The following is a 19,565-nucleotide window of genomic DNA, read 5'->3' on the forward strand; positions in this document are numbered from 1 at the left end:
AAAGCCCGCATAAGTCACATTTATTATATATTCTATGCTAGCGATAAATTGCGAGATACTTGATAATTAGGGAGAATTTCCACTGCTTGGTTTGAACAAATTAAATTTTTTAATGTTTAGGCATGAATGGTGTTCAGAATTTTGCATTCAATCTTGTGTCTACAAAAGGATATTCATCAAGAAATTAACTAAAAATATTTCGAAGACTGCTGTTCGATCCCGACTACGATCATTAGAGTTGAAAATAAAGGATGACAGCAATTTTGATTTCGTTTCAAAATACAAAGAATTATTTTTCCTATCCTTTTTGTTACCTCTGTTAAACTTCAAAATAGTAGTACTAGCTACGATAAGAAATATAATATTTTAGATTATTTCTCAGTTTCTGTGGCAATGCTATGTGAGGTCTTTTTCTTATTTAATACAATGAATATTGGTAATTCTTTTTTTCACTGCGCATAATTTTTGAGTTTATAATAAATAAATTCAGATTCTTAGATGATATTTTTTTAAAGCTGACATAATAATTTTTTTCACATGAGGAATAAAATGGAGAAGCAGCGTTTAACCAATAGATTTACAATTATCTTGGGAAAATGTTTCTCCGGATTTTACTTGTTTAATGCTTTATAAACAACTTCAATGTTCATTTAACAATCGAATCTTGGTATTTATTCTGATTTACAAACCAAAATAATAATATTTTGTTTGAAAATATCATCAGAGACTTGATCATCACTCCCTTCCTGGAAGTGCAAATATCTCGTTTAGTTATTGCTAAATGGGTGCTTTTCAGAATTCCATCAGTCGTGGGGTTCCGCCTCTTATATATTGTCCATTGAGTGTTTTCATCATTTTTTGATAACGTTGCTTTGTAGCTTGTATTCTAACACACTTGACTAAAACGTGAATTGAATAAGGAGCAGCAAAAATAACCACTTGTAATTTATAGAGAGCTTAATTTGTTCTACGAATTATGGAATTTTTCTCTCAATTTATGTAGTTGAATTCATTCAATGACGCAGTCAGTAGATGTTAAATTGATTAGAATTCATTAAAAAAAACTTAAATTGTCCTATGGAACCTTTTCTGAATGACAGCGGAAACATATTCTTCAAACAGATTTTTAAGTCTTAAATCTTGTGAAGATTAATTTTCAAGTATTTATCTTCAGGAGCATTGATATAATTTTATTTTAAAATGGTATTTACTTACGATGTTTATTTTATTATAAAAATATCTTAATCGCTTTTCAAATCGACTCACAAAGTACTCAATTCGGAAATATTCAATCTGTAGTGTTCGTGCATGTGCAGTTCGCATACTGGTTATGCCTAAATAATTGTCACCTAAAGTAACTCGGTAGGTATATGACTATAAATTTCCTCCCTTTCAAAAAAATGACGGAAAAAAAGGCAAAAGAATTGCGAACTTCGAACATAATAAGAGAGAAAATTGATAAGGAATTCAAAATAGATTATAAACGAAAAAAAGTATGTCTGCTAATTTATCTGTGTGAATGATTCTGTTCATCCATTTTCATCCGTAGCTAGTTTTTGTTTTAATACAAAAGAGTTATAATTTACATTCATTCGAATACATGAAAGATTAAACCTCATGAAATGGATTGAGAAATATTCAAGCTTTGAAATAAGATATTAAAAACCAAATCGGTTTTTTTCCCTCATGTAATTGTTTCAATTTAATGCCGCTTGAAATTGTTTCCCTCATGTGATTGTTTCAATGAAAATGCCGCTTTCGTCCTCTTTAAAGCGAAGCTTTTTATTACGACACATACCTTCCATTAATTTAGTGATGCTATTGATTGATTACATTGACGTGAAAAATGCCGAATGTTATGCCGCGAAGTCTATGCAGAATAGTGTTACACAATGAAACTCTATTTACTCAGAAATTATCAAACTTTTCCGTATATTTATTTTTATAAAAAGCATGTAAAATCAGCAGTCAGGTAAGAATTGTATATCGAGGTATATTTATGTGGGCTAAAAGTTAAAGGAATCTTGAATTTATATCGAAATTTTTTACAAAAACAGAAGCATATAGCTAAAGCGAAGGAGTGTAAGCGTCAAATGTTTGAGTACTAATTAGGTTTTACTAAAATTAAGGAAAATTAGGAATTAATAAATGTTGAAAAGATTCCTGAATGGCTCCCCGGTTCATGTGAAGTCATCGAATGACACAAATTCATCTGCATTCCCCTGATTTTTGCTGAGCTTTTTGCACAGATTTGATGTTATTGATCTTTGCATTCTGTTACTTGCCATATCCTCAGATAGATAGTTAGTTACGTCGGTTTCTGAAAAATTCTAGAGAAAGATATTAAATTTCACAACTGGGATTAATGTATCCTCGTATTATAACTCCCCCACCCCTTTCCGTTGTATCTTTAAGAACTTCAAAATTTCGAATGAAAATACTTTTAAAATTCAGGTGAACCGAATTAATTTTTTGTTCCGGATCAAAATAGCACAAAAGTGTGATTATGGATCCCATATTGACAATCTCATATAAGACAAAGGTTGCATATAAAACGTCAAAAAAAAAAAGCAAATAGAATTTGACACCCAAATATTTAAAATCTGGAAATAGAATTAGAAATTCAGTTGGTTGCATTTGGAATTTTCCCTGCATTATAATTTTAGACATTTGAAAAAAAAAAAAGAAAAAAAAAGAAAAGCTTATAAAAATACATCAGAAATTTTTTTAAAAACGTGTTAAAAAACATAATTTTTGCACTTATTTTTATACCGGATGCAATTATGCAAATGAAACCAATGACTATTTTAGAGATTTCTAATGCAATCCCACAAGCTACATAATTTTTTATGAAAAACTGAATTGATTCAAATTGCACCTCAGACAGTGTATGATGAAATAATTTTTGAAACAATGTATTTATATTCTCTTACGAAAATAGTTGCTTGTTGTCCGGGATTTTCTTAACTTCGTCCAATTCGTCTTGCCTAGGCTGTGGAGATATTTCGTATTAACTTTATTAATACGGAAAGGCCTCAAATGCCCGTTCAGCGAAGCTACAGAAGGTGCTTGAGCCTCCTGATATCGCAGCGTAATTCCTTCCCTTTCAGTTAAGTGCGATTGATTGAATCCCCGAGTCGCATGCTTTATTCATTTGAGGCGCTTGCAAAGTTGAGTTTGGGAAACGAATAAGTTTTCTGGGTGCACTTAAAGGATGTCGGAGAATGCATTTACTTAATGGCTATCAGCTAAGCTTTGTATATCAACCCCGTAAGAACATGAGTTGTAATTGCAATTTTTGAAGGAATAAATAATTTTTCGTATCTTTAAAAGAGAAATTCGTGCATTCCAATATTTTGAGGTACCAAAATTAAAATGATCTTAGGAATAAGAGGGTCAAACAACCAGTGATCTGATTGTCTAGAGTTTATGTGTATGAAATAAAATATATCATTCGAATTCGTTTCATTGTTGTGCAGTATTGACTTTTCAACCCCTCCCCATATGCTGTGAAGGGATGCATGAAAAGTTGCCTTTGCTTGCCCAACAGTGTGGGGCTCGCGAAGTCGCTCCAAAAGACTGTCGTGTCGGCTTAATCGCTGGACACCGCGCGAAGTCACATTCACGAAAGAACGGAATGTTAGAATCGTGGCAGTGATGAGAGGGTTGTAGAATTTCTCAGCATTGTATATGCCTAGTTCGGCAACCATGTTAAAAATAAAATTTTGCATATGTGTATTATGATAGGGATTTCTTATGAATGCATTGATACTGTAAATGTAAACTTTGCTTAAGTGCATTATAATGTTTGATTTTTAAATTTTATTTTTTAAAGCTTTAACAATATAGCAGTAAATATGTTTCCGAAAATATTTTTACCAATCAAATAAAATGTCGATTTTATATATTTACAATGAAATATAAAGTCTGATGTATTTTATAATATAGTTTTGTTTTATTGGTTGTTTATTAAAGCATTCTTCATTTAGTCAAAGTAAAAATTAAGATTGTTTTGTTTTGAATTTCTTTAAATGCTCTTTTCTTTTATAAGATTTTTTAAAAAGTTAAATGTATTAATTCATGCAATTTTATACTTACAAATAATTTTGAAACAGCCTTTTCAGTTATTTTAAAATCTTATTTAATTTTTGGCTAATTCAAAACATTAATTATTACCAGAAACCATTAAATCAACTGCAAAATGTTCAAAATTGAAAGAAATCTGTATTTGTATTATTTCTTGTATTAAGATAAACTGACTAATCAGTGAACATTACTTGCATTTCAATACAAATAAGAAGGTTAAGATTATAAGTAATATGTAAGAAAAAGTTTTTTTAGATAATTAATATCAAAGAAAAAAAATTGTCGTTATAAAAATTTCTCAATTAAAATTGTCATATACTTTTAAGCGATATGCAAAAAGATTATTAAATGAATGGATCTAAAAAGACACGTTTTTAAATACTGAACAGGATTGCTTGAAAAATTGTTCCTAATGAAATTATAGCAATCGGAGAGGAAATTCTGTAGCAAAATGGATGTCAGTACATGCATTAAATTTTAATCTTACACTTGGTAATTAAAGCAGAAAATGGGAAAATTGTTTTTGTATTAAATTTTATTTACTGAGGGTTTTTTTTTTTTTTGCGTAGAGTGAAAACTGAGATTCAAAGGTGCTATATTAAACTGAAAATATAATTAATATATTTTTGTTGTGTTCAAAATAAATATAATTATAAATGAAGGAAGAGAAACAATTTATCATTGAAGCTGTTGTACGCATTGTTTCACTTGTTTGTTTTATAATTAAAAGTATGCTTGAATTTGTATTTAAAATTTTAATTTGCTTAAGTAATTTAAATGAATGTGCATACATTTTATATATTTTGTATGCAAGAAAGTAATAAAAAGTATTGTAATTGTCAAACGAGTCGACCTCCAGATTTTGACAAATTTCCTCATTTTAGAGTCCGAACATTGCATTTTTGGAATGATGTCAGCCTTAGAGCGCGACAACTTCAAAACGCCTTAAGTTAGACAGATGAAATTTGTAATCTAGTTCTGACTTCAAATTCGTAGGTACTTTTTGTCGAATTTTGAACGGATTCTACACACAGGGGTCTTTTCCATTTCAAGTGAGAGTGATAACTACAAATTTTGGAGCAGGATCAATAAAATCTGTTGAAAAAAAAAGAAATCTAGAATACCTTTTGTGTTTTTTTTTCTATGTACCACGATAAATAAAACGCACATGATTCGGACTAAAAATAAAGTTCTGAATACACTTTTCATTTTTGGCCTTATTCAAGGACCAGAATTTTTTATTCCTGGGAAGGGCGGAAGGGGGAGGGTGTATGTGAGAAAGTTTCGGGGATTCCTCTCCCGCTGGTGTATTAAAGAATAAATTTATAATTATGAAATATAAAAGGCCTTTTCTCAGCAAATGTTGCCTACTTGCAGCCAAATTTTCTATTTTGCAACCGTATTACGCAATTTTATCTAAATGAATTTAACAATAGTTTGGGCAAAAGTTAAAATGAAACAATAATGGTTCAGTTAACTGAAATTTATATTCGGATTATGTTTTTAAATTAAGTACTAGAAAAGTAAAATTTTCATTTTTATGTTTTAATTTAAAATTTAAAAAATGAAGCTGCAAATAGTAAAGGAAGACAGAGAAAATTTGAAACACTGTTTAAATAAGATGACTGCATTTATTCACGTTTAAAATTTATATTTCGAGGTCTAATATATATATATATATATATATATATATATATATATATATATAATAATTTACCCACTCATTTGCTAAAAGGGCGGAAGTCAGCAAATTTATATTGATTTTTAGTTATTTCAATATAGTTGAAGGATAACTTCTGCGCTTTTTTTCCTTGCGATTAATTTATTGTAGTATTTTGTAAAACGTCATTCTGTTATTCTATTTTTCATTCAGTTCATGTATAAAGAATGCATGTTCAAGTCTCTCATAGATAAATTATTCTTTAACTTTACACTATCATCTTTATTAGCATATTTTCATCACTCTGAATCTTTTTAGTTTTTCTAAAGCAGTAAATTGTGTTCCCTCTCCTTCTGGTTTCATTAAGAACGAACCACTTTTATGCACGTGGAATGCTGTACAGTTTTCAAATCGGAAAAATAATTGAACGGAACAAAAATGTTTGTTTCGTAGAAAATATTATGAAAAACGGTTTGTAAAACTAAACCTTAGCTCTGTGCTACAATGTCACATACGAAATATGAAAATCTGTACTCATCAAATAGTAATAATTGCAGATTTAGATGCATACAAATACACATGCAAATTTGAGATTTTTCAAACCTGAAAAAAAAAAATTCAAATGGCAGCGATTGAAATTTTTTTTCATTTATTTATATTTATAATAAAGCTTAATATGTGTGTTTGTTTGGGTGTGTTGGCGCTCTACAGGCCTGACCGTTTGACCTACAGCTACCAAATTTTGTACATGTATACCTTGGAGGTCGGGAATGTGCACCTGGGGTCCTTTTCTTGAATTTTTGATTAGAATTTTAATTTTTAATTAAAAACTAACTTTACCGCCAAAAAAATCTTTGCATTTCCCCACCGCCAAATGAGTAAGGCTGCAGGTTTTTTATCACACTAACGAGGGTAGGCTTAACATGCTTTCGACCGATTATTTCAAACGATTCTGTTTATTTTCTTAATGTTGGATGCATTTAAAATTAAACATTGTTAATTACGATTAATTAACGATGTTTAATTTTAAATGTTAATGATGAATCTGTGAAAATTTTGTTGAAAAATTCTTGGGATATTACATAAATTAAGAAAGATGCCCATAAGGTTTAAATGCTCAGTGACGCTATTTTCAGTGCTCATATATTTAAAAAATGCTTTGTCTCAGTAAAAAATGTTCTTATATTAATTGCAGTTTAATCATTTCCACTTTAATTTAAAGCATAAATTCTACGGGAGCTAACAGAAAATTAGAGATACATATTACGTTATGGCTGAAGGCCTTTATAATATTATGAGTAAATTATATGGCTATTAAAATTCGAAGCTTTAAAATATTTTGATGAAGAAGCTATTAAAATAGGAGTTACATAAAATATTTAATTATTAAAAATTTAAGGAGCATCAACATCTGAGAACCGGCTGGTCGCCAAAGGCGGCTAGTGTTTAAATAAATCTTTTTGTAGGCGCTTTTGGTAAGCTCCTTTGCCCTAAAAGTAACAAAATTCTAAAGCAATAGTTAAATGTCTATTTCATCTGAAATCTCGCTTAAAGAAATAGGAACAGATGGAATCGCAACCAGTATACCTAGTCAGTCGGCAAAGGCGGTTATTAATGGAATAAGCCTATGTTTAATCAGAAGAAATTTCGTGCGATGAGAGAAAAAGAAGAAAATAACGGTGTAGCATGTTACTATATTTTGGAAGGAAAATAGTTAATCTACCGACTAAATTATTTAGTCTTATTTAAATGGAATGAGATGGTATGAATGAATGGTATCTAACATTCATTTTAGTCCCCAGACAACACTCTTTAAAAAGATGAGCCGCATGTGGGTTGATATCGCGTTTCGGCTTCCAAACCGAAAATTCCATATTCAAATATCGGGTTTCATTAAAACGCTACTGTATATGTGGATCTTGTAATTCTTCATTTTGACTTGGAGGCTTTAAATAACATTTATATGGCACGGAGGTTGGAGAAGTGAGATGTCTGTTCAAGTGTCGCTCAGCTACCAATGGTTGCTTGTAGCTAATCCAAAACGAGATGTTAATGTAATCAATCGCCGAATTTTGCGAGTGAAAATATAAAATAATAAGGATAAAAATACAAAATAATTTTTTAAAATATCTAATATTAAACATCTTTCATCAAGTTATAGATAAAAGAAGTTAGGGTAGGATTTATTTGGGCATATATATGTTACAGAGTGATGGTAAATCCTTACAAGCCTGATTTGATTGAAAAAAATATCAATGTGTTTTGATTGAATTCAATTGAATATCAATTGAATTTGATTGAAAAAAATATCAATGTGTTTTTTGCAGTTGCTTGATAAAGGAAAAAATAATTTTAAAAATTTACAATATATATTTTTTATATATTCATTTTGAAAGGAAAGCAGGTATCAATTTTGAAGCAAAACACGCCGTTGCTAAAAATAATTATATTATAGTAAAAATAAGAGATTTACCCACCTTAATATTATTTTTAATTTTAGGGAAAATGAAGTGTGTCAAACATTCATTCTGCTAAACTTTTTATATAAAATATGTTAATCACTCAGTACGGCGGAAAAACAAACCGTATTATTTGAACAATTTTGACATCTGACGCTTATTTAAACTTTTGCTCAAAAGAACACTATGCAGTGGTAACATACATACAGTCATATATTACACACAAACCAATTACAAGTTTATAGTTCGATTCAGAAGTTCAATACCGAATTTGAAACTTAGGGCGTTTAAAGATTAAGCCATTTAAATTCAAAACGACGTCTCGTATAGCCAGTGAAGTAACGTGTAGCTGAAGTAAAATACCATGTGAGCTTACTGAGACAGTCTACAGCACCTCCAGCAACCAAAGGAGGGAAAATAAGAGATCGTTCACCCACCAGTTAGGAAAATGTACGGTATATCTAAATAGAAGCACGGGAAAAAGTTTCATGGATTTATCCGTAAAATGTGTGGAGATATTTGGCATTAATATTATGAGCATTCAGTGGTTTGAAAAAGGTTCGTTTAAAGAGTGAAGAATGTAGCAAATTTTCCAACCCCGAGTGGATTTTTCAGATTATTTTTGTTTACTTTCTTCGTAGCTTGAATTTCACTTCACCATTGTTTAACGCGCAAAAGTATATAAATACATTTTTCAACTTTAGACCAATTCTTTTGCAAGTCACTGAAAGTTTATAATTTTAATCTCGAATATCTCTGCCAATTTTACGGATTACTCCATTAAATTTTTTTCCGTGTTTTTATTACGATACTAGCTGTACTTAACCACGCGTTGTTGTGGCTCAGTCTGCTTAAATGAAAAAAAAAAGTAGCTCATATTTCTAATACGCTTAATTTCATAATGTTTTTGGATTCATAGCATTTTTTTTGTTGTTGTTCCATTGGCAGTGCAAAAATAGAATTTCTTTGGTTTGCCGACTTTAGAATACACAATATATAATTGTCCATGTGAGAAGTAATCCGTATCGAAACTGCGCAGTTCCGTAGGTCTTGAACTTTGTTTGTAATTGTAATTTCCAGACGAACTGGAGTTGCAATATCTTAAATTCAACTGGCGCATCCGTTGGAATCTAGGAATAATAGCTCCTTTTGAAAGGGCCTATTTAGATTGCTTATTAACTTTTTTTACGGCAAGAAGTAAGGAAAGATTTGGTTGGTTGATATTTCGTAACATAGTTGGCAGGCTGATTTTTGATTGCGGTACTTTCGGTAGTATCTCTAGCAGATCGAGTAAATTCAAAAATTTATTTAATATTAATCACTTCCTCTTTTTCCACAACAATGCCGATGGACTTCCGAATGCAACTTTGTTTCAAAATTTCACTGTAATTGGTGAAGAACTTTTGGAGATTTAAGATTTTGAAGAGACGAATCTTGTGCTGTTTATATTTATATAAATGGACTTTTTGTCTCCTCTTCTTTATTTATTATTATTTTTTGGAGTTATTCTAACTTCCTTATTTCGTCTCTTGGGGCTCTGTAACTTGTCTCAATAAATTCAGCATATTCACTTTTCTATAAGTACAAGTTACTTCCTTGGCTATACGAGACGCCATTTTGAATTTAAAAGGATCAAAATGATTTTACCGTTCACCTTGTAATAATTAACTTTTTAAATATTTTAAACGTGTTTTACAAATCTAGATTTCACGTTCTCACAACGTTCTCGTTTTTGCTACTAATATTTCATCCTGGCTTTTCCCACCATTCAGCTTATTTTTCCTTCTTGAGTAGATTTCAAAATGAGACATGCGTTTTATAAATTTTTTGAAAAAATAAAGGTTTCAGTTCAGAATTAACCAATGGTGAAATATTTTAAAGAGCTCCAATTTTAAAATACTGCTGCTTTTTCCTATAATAGAATTGGATTTATAAACATGTAGACAGATCGTGAGGGAAATGGAAAGCACAATGAACCGACCGATGCAAGTCTTTTGAAATATGTTACTTATTTATCAAAATTTGTAGCTTTAAAAATATTTTATTGAGGAAGCAATTCAAATTTTTGGCACTCATTAAACCTAGAAAGTCAATGGATCGATCAAAGCGGTTAGTATGTAAAAGAATCTTTATAATTCAAAGATACATATTCGGTTAGTATTTAATTTTTCCTCTAATTTTTACACATTTTTATATTTAGTGTTAAGTATGAATGGTAGCAACACTCTCATTGGTTGATAAAACTCGAACCTATTTCTTTGCTTTCTCAAAAATTTTCTGTTTTTTCTGCCTTTTTTTCCTGTTAAAATCATCATTGTATTTTATTTTTTTCTCAAATTTACACTTTATGTAAGCGAGATGGTAACAGATTCAAATGAGTATTGAAGTGGGGAGAGAGGAGGAAAAGTGAGAAGGTGGAAGAGGGAGTGAGAGAAAATAAGGGACGAAGAAGGGTGAATGAGAGAAGGTTGCGGAAGTTAGGAAGGAGGGAGGGTGGTGGAGTGAAGAAGAGTGAGAGAAGGAAGGAAGGAGAGAGTGAGAATGAGAGAAAGCTGAGGGTGGAGGGAATGAGAGGAGGGAGAATGAGAAAAAGTTGAGAGTGGAGGGAATGAGAGGAGGGAGAAGAGGGAGAATGAGAGAAAGCTGAGGGTGGAGAGAATGAGAGGAGGGAGAAGGAGAGAAAGCTGAGGGTGGAGAGAATGAGAGGAGGGAGAATGAGAGAAAGCTGAGGGTGGAGGGAATGAGAGGAGGAAGAGGGAGAATGAGAGAAAGCTGAGGGTGGAGAGAATGAGAGGAGGGAGAATGAGAGAAAGCTGAGGGTGGAGAGAATGAGAGGAGGGAGAATGAGAGAAAGCTGAGGGTGGAGAGAATGAGAGGAGGGAGAATGAGAGAAAGCTGAGGGTGGAGAGAATGAGAGGAGGAAGAGGGAGAATGAGAGAAAGCTGAGAGTGGAGGGAATGAGAGGAGGAAGAGGGAGAATGAGAGAAAGCTGAGGGTGGAGGGAATGAGAGGAGGAAGAGGGAGAATGAGAGAAAGCTGAGGGTGGAGGGAATGAGAGGAGGAAGAGAGAGAATGAGAGAAAGCTGAGGGTGGAGAGAATGAGAGGAGGAAGAGGGAGAATGAGAGAAAGCTGAGAGTGGAGGGAATGAGAGGAGGAAGAGGGAGAATGAGAGAAAGCTGAGGGTGGAGGGAATGAGAGGAGGAAGAGGGAGAATGAGAGAAAGCTGAGGGTGGAGGGAATGAGAGGAGGAAGAGGGAGAATGAGAGAAAGCTGAGGGTGGAGGGAATGAGAGGAGAAAGAGGGAGAATGAAAGAAAGCTGAGGGTGGAGGGAATGAGAGGAGGAAGAGGGAGAATGAGAGAAAGCCGAGGGTGGAGGGAATGAGTGGAGGGAAAGAGTGAGAAGGAGAGGGAGTGAAAATGAGAAACGGTTGGGGAAGGTAGGAGGAAATGAAAAGGAGAGAAGGTTGGAGAAGGAAGGAGTGAGTGAGAGTGGGGGAATGAAATTTGGGCGAAGGTAGAAGGTGAGAGACTGAGAGAACGTGTAGGGAAGGAGCGTGAGAGAGGTTGAGAAGAAACAGCTATAAGGAAAACTTAACAATCATAAGCTAGGAAAAGATACTTTACCTTTTCGTACTTCAAGTGTAAAGTTCAACTCCTAACTAAAAAAATTAAAATGTTTTAAAAGAGGAAAGACATACAGCTAATTAATCAGAGCAAGCGTCCTATTTCTAGGAGATTACATATCAGTTTTGCGGAGCTTCTCTCCATCTATATAAGATGTCTATTCTAATTCTAATCCTGATGCAATATTTTATTTCCAAAATCGTTTGTGATCGTTAGAAAAATACTACCAAATGCAAAATTAATTACATTTAGGTTCATTTTGTGTCAATAAATGTAAAGTTAAGAAATTTACAGGTTTTTATGAAGACCCCGGATCTTCTTAATCATATTTTGTAAAATATTTTTTTATATTTCTTTGTAGCTTGACAAAATATTTCAATACTTTGCCATTAAGCCTAGCCGATTTATGAGGCTTTGAGTTTCATTACTTTAATCTAAATAATGTCCACATCGAAAACATATCACCCGTCGATTGGTCACCCTTGAGGCAATCTTTGAATGGATCGAGCGTCGTCTAAAATTTTCAAAGATTTCTTAAAACCATGCTTTGAACAGAAAACCATTCTATATTTAAAAAATAAGCAAATTGCCGTTTTTTGAGAGGCGTGGTTCTTCATACGCATTCCAGAACTACAGCTTCCCAGCCTTTTTTCAATATATGAGTATAGTATTAATTGAATTTTTCATGTTGATAGACTTAGTTTATCAACATGAATCATGTCTAACAACAATCATTTGAGAACTTTCAATTTTCTGGGAAAAACTGTGCGCATCTCATCGTTGGGAGAACTTCCAAAAAGTATCGATTTCCCAGAGAATTTTTCTCAAACATGAAATTAAAGTAAAAACGAAGGATGATTACCAATAAATAAGAATTGCAAAAGTATTGTACTTCAAAAGTTTTCAGCAAATAAATACAAAATTTGCCTGCTTCTTACTTGTATTTATTTTAGGCTTTACACTGCTATAGTTTTTTTATTCCTCAACCGTTGCTGAGTACAAAACTTTATGTGCGAGAATTCGGAATCAAAACTTTGAATTTAAAGTTTTATTTTTAATTGAAATGATTATCTTTGTTGAAATGTTGCTTACCTCAATCAAAAAATCTTCTTTTTATTAACCATTAATCAAATTATTCAAAATTAATTAGCAAACATAAAATTCAGTCAATGATAAAAGATGGTATTTTGCGATATACAAAGGAACTTCAACAACAGCTGCCACTGCCCCTTGCGTCTCAACAATGTAGGAAAATCCAGGATGAAATATTAATAGTAAAATGAAAACAAAAAAAAAATATTAAAACACGAAAAATGAATGTTGTAGAATATATTTAAAATATTTTAAAAATTTATTAAAATTAAAAAAGGAATTTATATTTTGATTAAACTAGTGTCACATAATTTAAAATCTGTACGTGGTTTAAATATGCCATTCTTGTACTGTACTGTTTTCAGAAGTTATTAAATGAAAATTCCAAATTTCACTTAGAAATTTTAAATAATTAATAATTAATTGAAATCTTTAAAAATTGTTTTATAGTGCCATAAAACGAAGTGTATTTATGTTAGACTTATTACTTAACTCTGGGTATCGGTGATCAGTAGAGCTTTATATTAGTAGAAATTGTGGTACAAAAACAATATTTTATTTTCAGTTAAAGAGTTAAATCAAATATTTTTGTTTTTAATTTTGCTTGTTTTCAATTAATATTTTAGGATTTGAAATGAGCAGCAGCTTTATAATTTGATGCTTTTCAAAACTACCAACATTCGATACCTCATCGTGCGTTGTTAAGAAAGTCACAGGCACTCGTGCCAAAGCAGTTCACTTCAACTCGCAATGAGGCCACATAAAATATCCGATACCTATTAGAAATCGTAAGGAGATTTATATCTTCTAAGTGAGTTAATTTTTGACCTAAAACTGCAATCCTGTCAATTGTGCTCTGGAAAACAGTGTCAATCGACTGGTCGTGATCATATTTTTACTTCAATGACAATTATCTGCTGACGTGTGTAGCATGTCTTTGGCGATTCTGTAACAAAAGCATCTCGATGTGTCTTTCCACCGCAAGTGGTTCATTTTTTATGTAATTATATGAAATGGAATCCTAAACTTTTATAGAAAATCCTTGCTTTACACGCAATTTCTTATTTGTCTTTTTCTACTGAAAACTCTTTATAGCATTCTATTAACATATGTTATTTTTTCTATGTATCTTTTTGCGTAAGAGAGGGTTCTCTCGGAGCACGGGCCATTATCTCGCAGTGGTGATTCTTTCTTGCAAGAAGATGGATGGAGATGCAACTGGAAAAAAAAACCCTTGTAACCTGACTAGAGCAAGTTTTCCTTCTGCTTATCAAAGACGAAAAAATCAAATCTTCCTTGCAAACTCATTTGCAATTTAGATGCTTCACGGAATCTACTTCCTGTGGATATGCTACCTGCTTAGGAAAAGGAATTTGTGAATACTGATGACTTGTAAAAATACTTCAGTTCAGGTTGATCATTGACTGACTCACTGAATCAGCTGATTGAGTCTATCTTTCATGAACTGAACATCTTAATGTACTTTCACCGTCCTGATTAATTTATATGAGCCGATTATTTATTTGCTGATTATTTACGGATGACATTATTACGTTTGACTGATTTCAAATATGAACTCACTCATGTCATTGGTCTGCACAGTGTTATGACTACTCGCTTATTACCTGTATTCCTTGTTCTGTGCTTCTTCTTAATTCAAGTAAGATTAATTTAAGACAATCGTGTCCTCCTGCAAAAGAAAAGGAGGCTTCGAAGTAGTCGAAACAGGCTCTTGCAAGCCCGCATCTCTCGCATTCAGACGCCTTGTTTTATGAGCTGGATCACGACCTCCGTAATACAAGGCCTCACAACTAGTTTGTGACGTCACACGATTAGGATGATTGCCTGCCGTGAGTAGAATCCTGCTTTTTTCCTTGATGTTTAGATATATTTTAAATTCACTTAAAAATAACTTACTATTCCAAATATTAAGACATTAATCTTGCATAAAATTCAAGATTTATTTTTTCCCGAGTGAATAAAAGAAACGACATGATAGAAAATCTTGAAAGTCCTCTATAGCGTATTGACCATTTAGTAACATTCAAACTTTCGAAGATGTAAATTTATTAGATATATACACTGAGGTATTGTTAGTTTTCTTGTTTTAATAGAGTTTTTTTTATTTTATTAAAAGCTGTTAAAAATCGTTTTATTTTTTCCTTGAAAATATTTTTTAAAGCTTGAAATTAAATTAATCATTAAGACTTTTTAAAGTTTTTGATGATTTTTTTTATTGTAGTGACAGGTAATACATGTATTTTATAAATTAACATATAATTGTTTACTTCTCAAATTACTTATGAACTTTCAAATAAAATATTAATGTATTTAATATCAGATTTAAATTTTACACCAACTAATTCTGTCGATAAAAAAGAATTACTTTCACACCTTGTTTTTTCACATTAAGAATTGTTTTCATTTAATATATTAGTAATTCATACAATTTAATAAACTAGCTTTTATTATATCTGATTTCACATTTCAATGCATTTATACTTAATCTGAAGTAACATTAAAGGATAACACAAATAAAAAAAAATCACACACTATTTGAATCATAACATTTTATTTTCAGAGAGACAATAACAAAATACATTTTGTTTCCCAACTTTATTATAAATTTCACACAGACAAATGAAAATAATTATAATATTAAATAAAGTTAAAATACAAATTTATAAATAAAAGTTAATAACGATATTAAAAGAAACAATTGTGATAAAAGTCAATTAACAATTTAAACTGATATTACTTGTTATGCTTGAAAGTTTAATATTAAATATTTTTATCATCCCTCCTCTTTTTCAAGTTAGTAATTTTTAATTTTTTTTCCTTTCTTTTTTCTGCTTTCTTTACAGCTAGGTTTTTTTTCTGAACTAAAGCTTTTGACCATAAAAACTTGGGCACTAGAAGCAGAAGCTTCAGAATCACACGACATGCCCGTTACACAACCACCTTTATACTCAAAATATTCTTTTATGTGAACTTCATCTAGCAATAAAGTCACAATTTTATCTTTCTCCTGCAAATATTTAAACTTCTGTTTTATGTACAACAAAAAATATGAATCTAGCTGTTCTAATTGTGGGCTTACACTATACTTTGAACATAGATGATTTATAGTATTTGGATGAGGCAGAACCAAATATCCACTTTGTCTTAGGAATTTATATGCAGATGGTGCTATAGTATACAGTAAAGATGAAAATATCATTATATCAGATGAATATCTGCGTGCATATTTATTATTTCCAAGAAAAGAAACTTGCTCCATCAAAAAATTAATTGCTTGCGAGCTAACTTCAGAATTTTCCGAAAGGGCCTTTAATAAGTTGCCGATTAACTGGACTGTATCTTTTACTTCAATTTTTCCTTTTAACTCATACATAAAATTTTCTAAATGATCTAGAATTTCTATAATTGTACCTGATTTACTTATGACTAATGGAAAAGAAAAATTGCCTAAACTTCTAACCTTATGATCTGCAACATATACATGGGCTTCTAATTTGGAAGAAATTAATAAAGAATGACTTACCTTAGGAACTTGAGAAGTGTCTAGACAAATAAAAATTATTTCGTTTGCTTTTTGAATTACACTCCATATATTTGATTCAAAGTTTTTAAATTTTAAAATTAAATCAGAAAAAGTGTTGATTTTTTCTAACTCCTCTTTTTTTGCTATGTCCTGGAGACTGCTATTTAAAGCTGCTTTTAAGTTTTCCATATCCTTACGTGTTGCCCTATCCATTGGAGTTTCTCTTCTTGCTTTTGATTTCGAGGAAAAATATGAGGGTAAATTAGGGAAAATTGAAGGTACAGCACCAGGTACAAGCCTAGAAAAAAAAAAGTGGAATTCATTAGATAAAAAAAATTAGTAATTTTATAATGCATAAACTGAAAGCTAACGTATGTTGGACAGTATTAAATAAAATCATACTATTAAATAATAAAATTTAAAATCAACAGAAACATTCATTCATCCAAAATAAATAGTTCAATGTTGTGTTGGAATATCTAAAATAATTATTTATACTACCATTCAAGTAATACAATATTCTACATGAATTAATCAATTGATTTTACAAGGTATGAAAAATTGATTTTAAAACAGTTAACTTTTCATTACTTTTTTAAAAAAGTTTAAGATATTTTGTAAAAGTTGCTTTCATTTATAATTAAAGATTGTGTATAACTAATGATATTTAAAAATAATAAATATTAATTGTTTTATATATAATCTGATGATTTATAGATAAACAAATAAAAACTACATTTTCTAAACCTATATGAGCATGCAATTCATATTGTTTTACAACTATATCTAACTTTTTTACATAATATTTTAGAACAAAATATAAATTTAATTTGCTACAATCTATAGTCATGATATATATAATTAAAAATTAAGTTTTATTATTCATTAGATGATTTTAAACTTTTTTATAAGAGTATAATAACAGTAAATCACTTAAGTACTTTGTAAGATTTTGGTGATAATTATTACATATTTCTAAAAAAAAACTTATCTTTTATACTCCATTGGTACTTGAATAAGTTCTCCTGTACTGGTATTAAACGCTTCTCTAACAGTTAAAAACTGATTTTCTGGAAAATGTTTAGCACAGACCTACATAACATATGAAACAAATATTAGGCCTAAGTCAAATTTTAAAAAATATATATGAAGTATAATTAAAAAGATACAGAAACAAAAGAACAAATATTAAGAACAAATAAAAAGACTATGAGAAATAACAATAAAGCAAAGAAATTTTTTATTTAGCTCAAGCAAACAATAACAAAGTAATTGGAAGCATAAGCAACTAAATGTAGAGAAAACAAAATGACAGAAGATAAATGGAAGTTATACCTAATTTTAAATGTTTCACAGTTCAAGAGAATTAATTAACTAAAAACTGTACAAAAAAGAATCAAACTTACCTTACTATATTTAGTTGGCACGAAATTGTCCCGCTTTATTGCAGAGATCCATGCTCTTCTAGTGTTTTCATCTCTTGGAAACGAAAATACTGAAATATTGGGGCTATTTTTCGTGTAATTACTTTTACAATTAGGAACACAGCAGGCACTAGGCATCTTTATTACAATAAATTAAAATTAATATGAAAAAAAAGATCAGAAAACTTTTAAATAAAACCAGTAACACATTACCCGCACTTCGCTACGCCAACATCTACCGTGACTAACCGCACTCTTTTACACCAGCTGCCTTTAGAGTTTTCTAAACAATTCATCCAAATTCGTGACGTCACGGGCTGAACGCGTTGGGAGTTGTGAGGCCTTGTATTACGAAGGTCGTGGCTGGATGCGACAGCTGGGTGGCTGGTAGGTAGATGTGTTTGCTTGTCTTTCCTTGCATTCTCTAGAAAGATACGGAACAATCCGATTATTCTATGCAAAAGCTGATAGCGTGATGCTCTTCTGTCTAGTCGTTTTTACTTTTTCAACTACAACGTACTGTAATCGTTAAAAAATGCAGCCAAATATGAGGATTTAGACGAATCTCCGCAATTCAGTTCATTTCAAAAACATATTTTTAAAAATGTCTGTCCGGGACAAAGGTAACGCAGAGATGCTTTTAGACAGACGGACGAAACTTAATATATGATTTTAATACTCAATTTTGAGGTCCCTGTCAAATTTTGAGCGTGTTCCATTCGGCTGTACGAAAAGATAAATACAAGATGGATTTAACATCTACATGAAGGCACCTATCAAATTTTGAGCCAAATCCCACAAAGGACTGGCAGTCTATCTGTCAGTAATTTCAGAAGCCTGTAAACGCGATAATTGAAAAACACACGATTTAAATATATCAAATTGGGTATGTAGTTTTGTTTTTTACTAATTTTGGTTACAATCGCTTCGAAAGAATGCGCTTAAAACCCAAACTCTATCAGATGCTGTGGACTGCAAAACTTGGATTAATTGTCCGACATCTCTCCAAAGATCTCACGATAGGTCCAGTAAAGAGGCGACATTCACTCGAAATCTAAATATTTTGTAACTTTCTACACCAATGCTATATAAAGAAAACTTTACATTCAACCCGATCCATACATTTTGCAGGGGGTGGAGGAATAACATCTTTATTAGCGAGTATGCGATAAAGCTTTGAGGAGAGCATTCGCCCTGGTTTACAAATGATTTGATATATGAAACATAATTTTTATTTTACGAATACCTTCACATGACTATGCTTAGTATTTTAATTTCATCCAACTGATCATTATCTGAATGTATGACTATAAAGCTGTTGTTAAAGGAGGTTCGACTGGATCAATGATTCATTTCCTCTTCAGCCAGATTTCCGTATTCCAATCGGATATTGCACCTTTTCTTATCTTTACTGACTTCATTTAGAATGGTGCTTGTAGCGTTATTTCAATTTGGGAGTACGGAAATGAAACCTTTTACTCTCAAATACATTTTTTTAAACACCTTCCGAACCGATTTAGCTATTTCTTAGAGCTTGGTTCAAAAAGCAAGCCTCCATCTACGTTATAAAATCTGACTCATTTTTTGGAAAATCCTGGTTTATGCCAATAGAGTGTTAATTAGTAGAGAGGGAGCGTTTCTTTGCACTGTAAGTGCAAATTGCATTTGATGACT

At 31.3% G+C, this 19,565-nt stretch overlaps 1 protein-coding gene across 1 annotated transcript; it reads right to left on the minus strand.

Moving 5' to 3' along the window:
- Positions 1-10,543: 10,543 nt before the first annotated feature.
- On the minus strand, positions 10,544-15,867 carry LOC129962556 (polycystic kidney disease protein 1-like 3). Its single transcript, XM_056076321.1, has 2 exons — positions 15,829-15,867; positions 10,544-11,785 (listed from the first exon to the last, which is right to left on the minus strand). The coding sequence occupies exons 1-2, from the start codon at positions 15,865-15,867 to the stop codon at positions 10,544-10,546; spliced, it is 1,281 nt and encodes a 426-aa protein (XP_055932296.1).
- Between the last annotated feature and the right edge of the window lie 3,698 nt (positions 15,868-19,565).

The sequence above is a fragment of the Argiope bruennichi genome, chromosome 1, assembly GCF_947563725.1.
Source record: "Argiope bruennichi chromosome 1, qqArgBrue1.1, whole genome shotgun sequence".
In the NCBI taxonomy this organism is placed as follows: domain Eukaryota; kingdom Metazoa; phylum Arthropoda; class Arachnida; order Araneae; family Araneidae; genus Argiope; species Argiope bruennichi.

Coding starts and splice junctions, on each gene's coding strand:
- LOC129962556 (XM_056076321.1), bottom strand. CDS start 15,867: ATGTCGTGTGATTCTGAAGCTTCTGCTTCTAGTGCCCAA. Junction 11,786..15,828: donor CTTCTGCTTCTAGTGCCCAA/GTTTTTATGGTC, acceptor TTTTCCTTATAG/CTGTTTCTTCTCAACCTCTC.